Source organism: Mastigoproctus giganteus, chromosome 11, assembly GCF_048544385.1.
Source record: "Mastigoproctus giganteus isolate SK-2022 chromosome 11, ASM4854438v1, whole genome shotgun sequence".
Taxonomy (NCBI): domain Eukaryota; kingdom Metazoa; phylum Arthropoda; class Arachnida; order Uropygi; family Thelyphonidae; genus Mastigoproctus; species Mastigoproctus giganteus.
Window position 1 is genome coordinate 148,602,919 of NC_143585.1, and position 11,697 is coordinate 148,614,615.

Sequence of the window (11,697 nt, forward strand, 5' to 3'; positions counted from 1 at the left end):
TAGGCACCTCGGATCACAACTTGGTGATTCTCTCTTCTCCAATGGAGCCTTTATCTCATGGCTATTCCCAACCTCGTATTGTTTGGCATTACAAGAATACAAAATGGGATGACCTGCGAGATTTCTTTTCCACATTTCCTTGGTCGGACTACTGTTTCAAAACTTCTGATCTCAATGTTTGCTCAGATCATGTCAGTGAAATTATTCTTGTAGAATCCTTTATTCCACACTCCACTTTAAAATCTCGTCCTTTATCTAAACCTTGGTTTTCTAATAAATGTGCTAAGGCTGTTCAAGAAAGAAAGTTGTATATCGTAATTGGCCTGTTTCCAATTCTTAAGTTTCATTTTCTGCCTACGCCAAAGCTCGCAAAAATTGTAAAGCAGTTATTAATCGGTCCAAACTAGATTTTGAACAGGCTAGGAGTAGAAAACTTGCTTCTTGCCCTAATGGTAGCTGAGCATTCTGGTCTCTTGCCAAAGCTATTGGCTACAACTTTTGCCCAACTGTGCTCCCACCTCTGTCAAAACCAGATGGTTCTGTTGTCACTTCAGCCAAGGATAAAAAGCTGACCTGCTAGCATCCCATTTTACTTCCAACTCATGTATTAATGAGAATGGTAAAACACCTCCCACCATTCCTAGCATGCTCCATTCAATGCCTCCTGTGGTCTTCCGCCAAAAGGATGTCAGAACGATTTTGACGAATCTTGATGCTAAGAAAGCCCCAGGTCCTGATGATATTTATCCACTTGTTCTCAAAACCTGTGCTCCTGAACTTACTCCTGTTTTTTGCCACCTTTTTTCACTTTCTTATTCCAAATGTGTTTTTCCTTCTACTTGGAAATTTGCTCATATCCAAACAGTTCCTAAAAAAGGGTGACAAATCCCTCCCATCCAATTATCGTCCAATTGCAATTACTTCTACTTTTTCTAAGTAATGGAGAAATCCATTAACCGCCAACTCAAACTATCTGGAAACCTTCCATCTGATCAATGATCGCCAGTATTGATTCCGTCAGTGTCAATCCACTGGTGATATTCTGGCTTATGTTACCCATTTATGGACAAATTCAATGGAAACGTTTTTGGTGAAACACAAGCAGTTGCTCTTGACATCTCAAAGGCTTTCGATCATGTTTGGCATAAAGATCTTCTACACAAGCTTCCATCCTTATGGTTTGCCAACTGTTTTTTGTAATTGGTTATTCTGTTTTCTCTCTGATCGCTCACTGAGGGTGATGATAGATGGCTCTCTGTCTTCTAACTTCTCCACTAATGCTGGTGTCCCCCAAGGTTCAGTTCTTTCCCCCACGCTTTTCCTTTTGCATATTAATGACCTTCTTCTATTGACTGGAAATCCTATTCATAGTTCTTCCAACGATAACACATTTCATTCCACTTTCTATTTTGAGAAACCTTGTCCTGCTCAATTAGCTTCAACTTCTCGAATATCCGCTACCAATTCCTTAAATGCCGATCTCCAGGTAATTCTCCAGTGGGGAAAAGACAACTTAGTTGATTTCAATCCTTCTAAAACTCAGTCTTGTCTTATATCTCGCAAAAAAGGATTCTTCTGCTCCTATGCTTATTTTGGTGACACTCCGATTTCTAGGCAAAATGATATATCTCTTTTGGGGATTACCCTGACTTCTAATCTCTCTTGGCACAAGCACATTTTAAATATTGCTTCCTCTGCATCTAAAAACTTGGTTTTCTCTTTCGCTCTAGTCGTTACTTTTCTTCCAAACAGCTGTTCACTCTGTACAAATCGCAAATCCACCCTACCATGGAATATTGTTCCCACATCTGGGGCGGTGCCCCCAAAACCTCTCGCAGGCTTCTGGATTCCATTCAGAAGAAGGCAGTTAGGTTAATTAATGACTCCTCTCTAACAGAGTCTCTCCTCTCTCTGTCTGATTGATACTGTTTCTGCTGCATGCCTTTTGTACAGATACTTCCATGGGCACTGTTCTTCTGAATTGGCTTCTATAATTCCCGTTCTCTCTTTCAAAACAGTCCCAACACGTGCCGCCACCAGCCAACATCCATTTACTGTCCAACTTCAAACTCACAGAACCAACTTTTCATCTTCCTCGTTTATTCATTCAACTGCAGTTTTCTGACACAGCCTTCCTTCGTACGTATTTCCTGAAAATTACAGTCTACAGAAGTTCAAGTCTAATGTCAACAAATATCTTCTTTTGTTTTCACAACCTCCAACCCAAGCATGATACTAAGTACTATAGGTTCTAATACTTCTCGTGTTTGGGGTTTTCATAAAAAAAAAAAAAAAATCCCAGTGGAAATTGTCATAGCGAAACTCTACCTTTCTTTAAATTATCTATAAGGAAAGTCTATCAAAACAGCACCACAAATCACGCATGAGGAATTCTTGATGGCACATTAGTTATTAATATTGCAGGATTGATACTGCTTTGTACATTTGGGAAAATTGTTTTTTATATATACCAATTGTGTAGCACCACATAGTTGTTACATTTCTCTGGTGGGTTACTTCTACCCATATCCAGTAATTTGCATTTGTTAATGTTAAACTTCAGTTTCCACTTCTCAGCCCATCTGCCCAGCTTTGCTAGATCCTGGTGTAGTACCATACTGTTGTTAATAACCCTGCCAACCTTTCTATCATCTGCAAACTTGGACATTAAGCCAGATATACCCTCATTAATATCACTGATAAATATACAAAACAACAATGAGCCCAACACTAAACCCTGGGGGACTCCACTACTAACATTAGTCCATGAACAGCAGTGTCTATTAATTACAGCTCTATCTTTTCCTGCTCAACCACCTTTTTATCTATTGTAGCAACTTGCCCTCAATGCTATTATCCTCCAATTTGTACACTAGTCTTCTATGTGCACCGAATAAAAAGTGTTCCTGAAATCCAAATATGATATTAAAATTATTTTTTGCGTCCAGTTCCTTTGTGACCACATCATAGTATCCCATAAAATTGGTCAGACAAGTGAAAAATATAATGTTCCATTCCCCTTAACAAACCCTTGATGTGTCTGAATTATTACTGAAGTCTTGTCTAGATGATCCAGCAATGCTTCTTTAACAAGTGACTCCATTATTTTCCCCGGAACAGAAGTTAAACTAACAGGTCCGCAATTACTCATGTCAACCTTTGATCTCCCTTCGTGAACTGTGGATATATTTGCACATCTCCAGTCTGTGGGGACCTCCTGAGTCAAATGTTGCTCTCATAATTATGGCAGAGGGTATGCTTACTTCCTTTGCCACCTTCTTTAATTTGGCCATTAAGCCTGATATACCTTCATCAATATCATTGATAAATATACAAAACAAGAATGGACAAATACAGCAATACCTCACTTAGCACGGCTTCAAACAGCACAGGTTTCACTATAACACAGTTTTCAATTAAGTTAAGTCTGTGAAAAGGCCTTTGGTATCAGGTTTCATAATAGTCATAAAATTTATTGCTTTATGACTATAATGTTCCATTGCCCCTGAAAGCCCATGTTTGTTTATATTTTTGTATTTTAACTTATAATAAATTTATTAGTTTTCAGAGGAAGCAATAAACTTTGACGAAAATTTACACTAATAGCCTAGACACATACTCTACATAATTATATGCTGCAATGTCATAGCCTAGGTACGTGTACATATATGCTGCGGTGTCAACTCTATTGTCTCACATGCACATGTGCCAGTAGCTCTCCTCAGGCAGTCAGCTGCAATGTGCAACAGTGTTCAGTGTTCCATCCTGACGAGACAAGGTGATAGGTTTTCAAACTTTATTTCACAACTTATTTTTTACCCCTTTAAACACGAACCAATGAGTCAAAAAAGGAAAAGTAATGAAAGCGTAGTGGAGCTACTAAACATAAATGGCTTACATTACAAAAAACACTTGATATTATCAAGTCCCATGAAGATGGTGCATCATATGCTAAAATCGTGCAGGAAAATGGAATGAATGAAACAACAGTGTGAACGATTATTTGAAAGAAGGATCAGGTTAAAGAGCAGGGAATTTCTACAACATCATACATGATGAAAGTGATAACTAAGCAAAGAAGTTCGCTATTGATTAATATGGAACATCTTTCATTAATATGGAGAGAAGATTGTAATAAAAAGAGAAGATAATTTCTTTGAGTCAAAACATCATTCAAGCGAAAGCCATGAGCCTTTATAACACACTCAAGGAAAAAGAATAAAATGGAAAGGAGGAGACTAAAGAAATATTTACAGCCAGTTATGGTTGGTTTTTCCAATTTAACTGCATTGGGCTTCACAATGTTCGTATCTCAGGTGAAAGTGCAAACAAAGTCGCTGCTGCAAGATTTCCCAGTGAATTGAAAGACATCATTGAAGGAGGTGGATACAAGGACGAACAAATTTTCAACGTCGACGAAACTGGACTGTTCTGAAAAAATATGCCCTCACGAACTTTTTTAGCTGAAAATGAAAAGGCCCAACCTGGATATAAAGCATCAAAAGATCGTTTAACACTTTTATTGGGTGGAAACTCGTCTGGGGATTTTATATTGAAGCCTCTACTCATGTTCAGAGAAAAAAACCCAAGAGTTCTAAAGGATTGTGTAAAAAACACATTGTCTGTAATTTGGCGATCCAATAAGAAAGCATAGATTACAAGAGAATTGTTTACAGAATGGTTCACAAATTAATTTTGTCCAACAGTTGAAAGTTACTGCAAAGATGAAGGGATGGAGTTCAAAATTTTTATGCTTTTAGACAATGCACCAGGCCATCCACCTGAAATTTCTGATCTCAATGAAAATATAAAAATATGCTTTCTTCACCTAACACAATGTCTCTCTTACAAGACGTATCAAGACGTAATTGCCACATTCAAGGTATATTATATGCAGCAAACTTTTTCCCAAGCAATTGAAGCTTCAACAGGAGTGGGATCATCATCTTTACAAACATTTTGGAAAAATTATAACATCAGGAATGGAATTGAAAATATATCTGCATCTTGGCTAGAAATCACTACCAACAACATGCTTTCTGTTTGGCAGCATGTTTTGCCCCATTTGGCTGGTTTTCACTGGTTCAGACAATTGCCAAAGACATTGTGAGGATCAGAAAGGATTTGGGGTTCGAAACTTTCGACACTGCCAACGTGACGACTGCATTGACTCACATGCAAATGACTTAGATCAGTGGTTTTCAACCGGGGTGCCGCAACAACATTCCAGGGGTGCCATGTAATTTGGGTTTAAGTTACTTAAACTTATTATTTTTTTAATTTATATGTTTATTTCATTATAAAAAGGTGTACCGTATCTTTTTAATTTTGTGGTGATCTATAATTGATGTTTATTTAGTACCTCTATATAAAGAATAAAATTATTATATACTGTATATATATATAATTTGTATTATAAAATGTAATTTTTATAATTATATATATATCAGATCTAACAGGCAGAAAATTGAGTAGGGGTGCCGTAAAATAAAATAAATGAGTTAGGGGTGCCGTTATTAAAAAAAGGTTGAAAACCACTGACTTAGATGATGAAACTCTTATTGAAATTGATGAGCAAACTGCATATGATAAAGAGGAAAACAAGTGGATAACACAGAAGTTGCAACAAAAGAAATTTCAATAGAAGATTTGGAGTATGGGGGAGGGTTGACATGGCCTGCGAGGCAATTATGAATGGAGATCCGAACGTTGAACATAGCATCAAGATATGGCAAATTTTACAAGATGGGATTCGATGCTACAAAGACTTGTATGCAGAGAAAAAGAAGAGACAACTTCACCAGACTTCATTATTGAAATACCTAAATAAACAATAAAACTTTTTTTCTCATCTCTCATTAGGTTACCTTTTCATTAATAAAATTTTTCCAATATTTTTTATTTCAAATCCTTTTAATTGGTACAAGCACAAATTGTTTATAGATTTATTATAATTTGTTTAGAGACCGTTTCTCTGGTACACAGTTAAGGTATTCAATTAAAACCCATAGTTATACCTCAATCAGCACGGTTTCATATAACACGGAACAGTTTCAGTACCAATTATCAGTGCTATGAGGAGTATTGCTGTATACAAAACAACTCCACTAATAACATCAATCCACAAAGCGCAGTGTCTATTGATTACCACTCAGTCTTCTCCTACTCAACCAACCTTTTTTTTTATCCATTGTAGCAACCTGCCCTTAATGCATACTATACTGCTCCAATTTGTACAGCGGTCATCCATGTGCAACAGTATCAAAAGCTTCCTTGTATAGGATATCAAAATTATTTTTCTGCATCGAGTTCCTTTATGACCACATCATAGTATCCGATCAAATTGGTCAGACAAGGCTTCCCCTTAACAAACCCATGCTGTGTCAGAATTATTGCTACAGCCTTGTCTAGATGATTTTCCTGCAATATTTCTTTAACCAGTGACTCCATATTTTCAGCAGAGCAGGAGTTAAACTAACAGGTCTATAATTACAGATTACAGAGCTATTATATGGGTGTTTTTAAAACTGACAACATATAGTTTTCAATGGTAAAAAAAATAATATAATTTATGAAAATGTACATAAAAATGTGAATAGGCCTAGAATAAATAAACATTTCACTAGGTATATGTCTAGAATGGGGGAGAATGAAAAAGATCTAAGAGTAATTGTGTAGTCAGATAGATTTCTGAGCAGTGCAGACAGGCTGCTAGAGCAGATTATAGGGTTTCGTCAATAATAAAATAATAAAATTCCTGTATATTAATACAGGAATTTTGGTAGTAGGGTTAAGGAGGTGATTATAGTAACAGTAATGGAGGCATGTGAACCAAGAAAGCAAGCATATGAGCTTATGTAACATCAGCCAAAAAAAAAATAAAAAAAAATCCAACTTCACACATCCATTCCCTCTAAAAGTTTGTACAGTTCTTCCTTGAATTTACTTAAGCTATCAACTTCCACAAAGACAGATGTAAGTTTGTTCCACCAATTAACCACCCACTGGGCTAAAGGCAAATTTCCACACATCTCTTCTAGTCTTTCCTCAATTTGAATTTATGCCCCCTTAGGTTCTTAATCTGAGCAAGCGGAAGAATCCCATTAGAATTCAGCGTGCTCAACCCATTCAAGGCCTTATGCACCTCAATCAGATCACCTCGCAGGTGCCTAGTCTCTCAGCCACTGCAATTTGCACAACTTAAGCCTTTCTTGGTTAGATGACCCCTTCATTCCCCTTACCAATCTTGTTGTTCTTCTCTATACATGCTCAAGCAACATTCCTACCTACATCCTTCCTAAAATGAGACCTCCAGACCTGCACGCAGTACTCAAGGCATGCCATGACCATTGCCTTATACAAAGAGATAATCATCTTTTCCCTACTAGCAAAATTCCTGTATATCATTGACAATACACTATGACCTGTTTGGGCAGCCTGTGCTTTGCTCAGAAAAGTTCATATCTAGCTGCACAATTACGCCCAGATCCTTTTCATTTTCTACCACCCTAAATGTAGTACCACACAGTAGTACGTTTCTTTGGGGTTCCTTCTACCAATATGATGTACTTTGCATTTGCCAATGTTAAACTTCAGTTGCCACTTCTCAGCCCATCTGCCCAAATTTTCCAGATCCTGTTGCAGTAGCACACTGTCACTAACAACCCTGCCAACCTTTGTATCATCTGCAAACTCTGAAATTAAGCCTGATATAACTTCATCAATATCATTTATAAATATACAAAACAGCAGTGGGCCCAACACAAAACCCTGGGAGACTCTAATAACATTAGTCCACGTAGAGCAGCATCCACTGATTACCACTATCTTCTCCCACTCAAACCCTTTTATCCATCGTAACAACTTTCCCTTAATACCAGACTGCTCCAATTTGTACAGTAGTCTTCCATGCACGACAGTGTCAAAAGCTTTCCTGAAATCCAAGTATATGAGATCAAAATTATTTTTTTCCATCCAGTTTGTAACCACATCATTGTATCCTTTGTAACCACATCATAATATCCAATCAAATTTGTCAGATAAGACTTTCCCTTAACAAACCCATGCTGTGTCTGAATTATTACTGTAATCTTGTCTAGATGATCCTGCAATGCATCTTTAACCAGTGACTCCATTATTTTTAACAGAAGTTAAACTAAGTGATCTGTAATTACTTGTTTCATTCTTAAATCCTCCTTTGTGAATTGGGGATACATTTGCACATCTCCAGTCAGTGGGGACTTCTCCTGAGTCCAAGGATGCTCTCATAATTATGGCTAAGGGTTTGCTTACTTCCTTTGCCGCCTTGTTTAATAGAACAAACTTCCATTTCTCACTTCGGGTGAGGGAAATGCATAAGATGATAAGTTTAATTTCCTTTTCTTTTATTAATTATTAGTTTTTTTTTTTTGCTGGTGCAGCATAAGCCATAGGTTTCTTGCACCATGCAGCCATTACTAATAACTTGACTGATTCCATCCACCCCAGGTGCCTTTCTTATGTTTAACTTCAACAATTTCTCCTCCACTTTGCTCTGAGTTATTACAAAATCATTAACACCCTGTTACAGTTTAATAAATTTCTGGTGTTTTCCTCCCTTAATAACTCCTCGTGTGAATGTAGATGCAAAATACTCATTCAGTTTGTCAGCTACCTTAATAGGATCGTCAAACCATCGATATCAAGTGGACCAATCTGATTCATACCCTTCCTTATAGGGTTTATATAAGTAAAGAAGTCCTTGCTGTTTTACTTAGCATCCTTTGCCAAAAATTTCTCATAATCTGCCTTTGCTTGCCTAACCTCCTTTGTGACTTGATTACAGACTAGCTTATCCCTTTGTATAACACAATGGTCAGACCATGCTTCGAGTACTGCATACAGGTCGGAAGGCCTCATTTTAGGAAGGATGTACAGTTGCTAGAACATGTACACAGAAGGGCGACATGATTGGTGAGGAGAACGAAGGGGTTCTCTTACCAAGAAATTTCTGCAAATTGCAGTGTCTGGGGACTAGGCACCTGCTAGGTGATCTGACTGTGTATAAGGGTTGAGCAAGCTCTCAATGCTGATGAGATTCTTTTTCTTGCTCGGATTACGAATCTGAGAGGGCATGAATTCAAATTGAGGAAAGACAGTTGTAGATGTGTGGAAATTGCCTTTAGGAAGCAGATAGTTGATTGCAGGAACAAACTTCCATCTGTCATTGTGGAAGTTGTTAACTTAAAGAAATTCAAGAAAAAAAAAAAAAACTTTTGGAAAAAATGGATGTGTGAAATGTAATTTTTTTTTTTTTTTTCTGGCTGATGCTGTTAAAGCTTTCTTTCTTGCATCATATGCTCCTTGCTAATCCTATCTCCCACCACACATACACAAAAATTAGTTATATTTATTTATTTCCATAACTCGATGAAAAAACTGTTACTGCTAAAAAATGATGTTTTATGGTTGTTCATTAAATCAGAAATGTGCTGGATGAACAGCACACTAAGAAAACGGAATTCTTACCTCTGAGATGCCATTTCCTTGGTGTATCCAGTATGCATTGTGCAAACTTCACATTGTGTATCTAAATGTACAAGTTATCTCATATAGGGAAAAAAAATGAATAAAAATGCATAAAAAGTAAATGTCATTTCAGCTAAAATGCAAACTGCACACCACATCTCAGAATTCTCTCACTCATTTCCTGAAGAACTGGTTCATCTATTGGTAAGATGCTAGCGACCTCCTTACAGAAAGAAGCAATGACTTAACTTACAGCATAGAGTAGTAGCATAGTCTGTGTTACTGTGCTTAGGTTACAGATAGGTTATTGACAATCATATCGGAAGTTGCCAACCTGGGTCGGACCACCCGCGCAAACTCCTTCAGTACAGTAAACTGTGCATTACCTGTGTGCGAATTACGCAGGCATAATTTGAAAATTACATTGTTTTTTAATTTTCGTTAATATATTTTACAAATTCATAAATTTGTAAAAGTCTCATAAAAAAGCATTTCGTCAACAAACTAAAATAAGTTTTCGGCACTCTCTCACCTCGTTTTATTTCGTTTGGTTTATTTCTTATTATTCTAGAGACAATTTTATTTACTGATAATTACTCCTTTTTCCTCTTTCTGAAAAATGAAAACAGAATTGCTTATCAGTTAATACAGACGTCCTTCATTATTTAATTAACAATGTGATAGTGTCCTTAATGTCAGTTGTACTTAATCAATTGAATTGTAATTAAATAGATATCATGACCCAAATTAGAGAAGCAAATGAACGGACACAAAACAGACGGACTGCTGTGGCTAGATGAGAATCGAAAAATTCTCTTAGGAACTACAGCCTAACAAAATGAACAAGTTCTCATTAGCAGTAGCAGAGGCAAACGATGCAAAGAAAGCAAGCTTATAAAGCAAGAGCCAAATAAAAAAAAAAAAAAAATCCCATTTCACCCACCCATTCACTCCAAAACTTTGTCATTCTCCATTGAATATATTTAAGCTATTCTTCCACAATGACACATGGAAGTTTGTTCGAGCCATCAGCTACCCGCTGGCTAAAGGCAAATTTCCACACATCTATTCTACAGTTCACTTTCCTCAATTAGAAATTATGCACCCACAGGTTCCTAATCTGAGCAAGAGGAAGAATCTTAGCAGCATTGAGCCTGCTCAGACCATGCAAGGCCTTACACACCAATCAGAACACCTCACAGGTGCCTAGTCTCCAGATACAGCAATTTGCAGAACTTAAGCCTTTCTTGGTAAGAGAACCCTTCGTTCCCCTCACCAATCTTGTTGCCCTTCTTTGTACTCGTTCTAGTAACTCTACATCGTTCCTAAAATGAGGACTCCAAAGAGTGCTCAATTAGCATTAGCATTAGTAGAGGCATATGATGCAAGAAAGCAAGCTTATTCAGCATCAGCCAAAAAAAAAAAAAAAAAAAAAAACACTCCCATTTCACCCGTCGTTCGTTCGAAATACCTGTCCAGTTGAGCTTTAAATTTGTTTAGGCTATCAACTTCAACAACAAGTGATGGAAGTCGGTTCCACCAACCAACCACCCGCTGGCCAAAGGCAAATTTCCGCACATCTATCCGACATCCGTCCTTCCTCAATTTGAATTTATGCCCTCTGAGGTGATTATTCTGAGCAAGATGAAGAATCCCATTGGCATTGAGCATGCTCAAACCATTCAAAGCCTTATACACCTCTATCAGATCACCTAGCCGGTGCCTAGTCTCCAGACTCTCTACTTTGCAAAACTTAAGCCTTTCTTCGTAAGAGCAACCCTTTGTTCCATTCACTAATCTTGTTGCCCTTCTCTGTACCCGTTCCAGCAGCTCTAAATCCTTCTTGAAATGAGGCCTCCAGATATGTATACAGTACTCAAGATGTGGCCTAACCATTGCCTTATACAAGGGAATAATCACCTCCTTATCCCTGCTAGAAAAATTCCTGTATATCATTGACAAGACACCATGAGCTACTCTTGCAGCTCGTCTGCACTGCTCAGAGAACTTCATATCTGCCTGCACAATTACCCCCAGGTCCTTTACTTTCTCCACCACTGTCAGTGTAGTACCGCAGAGTTGATACCTTGCTCTGGGGTTACTGTTTCCCATATGTAGTACTTTACATTTGTCAATGTTAAACTTCATTTGCCACCTCTCAGCCCATTTGTTCAACCTTTCCAGATCCTG

The 11,697-nt window shown here is 37.5% G+C and overlaps 1 protein-coding gene across 3 annotated transcripts in view; it reads right to left on the reverse strand.

Moving 5' to 3' along the window:
* The window catches only part of LOC150078508 (rho GTPase-activating protein 39-like), a 789,750-nt gene extending 779,902 nt beyond the window's left edge, over positions 1–9,848 (reverse strand). For all 3 annotated transcript variants that reach the window (XM_090385235.1, XM_090385234.1, XM_090385233.1), the window contains exon 1: positions 9,508–9,848. In XM_090385235.1, the coding sequence (XP_090241361.1) occupies positions 9,508–9,545 (38 nt within the window). In that variant the 5' untranslated portion in view covers positions 9,546–9,848. The remainder of the gene's footprint in view (positions 1–9,507) is intronic.
* Between the last annotated feature and the right edge of the window lie 1,849 nt (positions 9,849–11,697).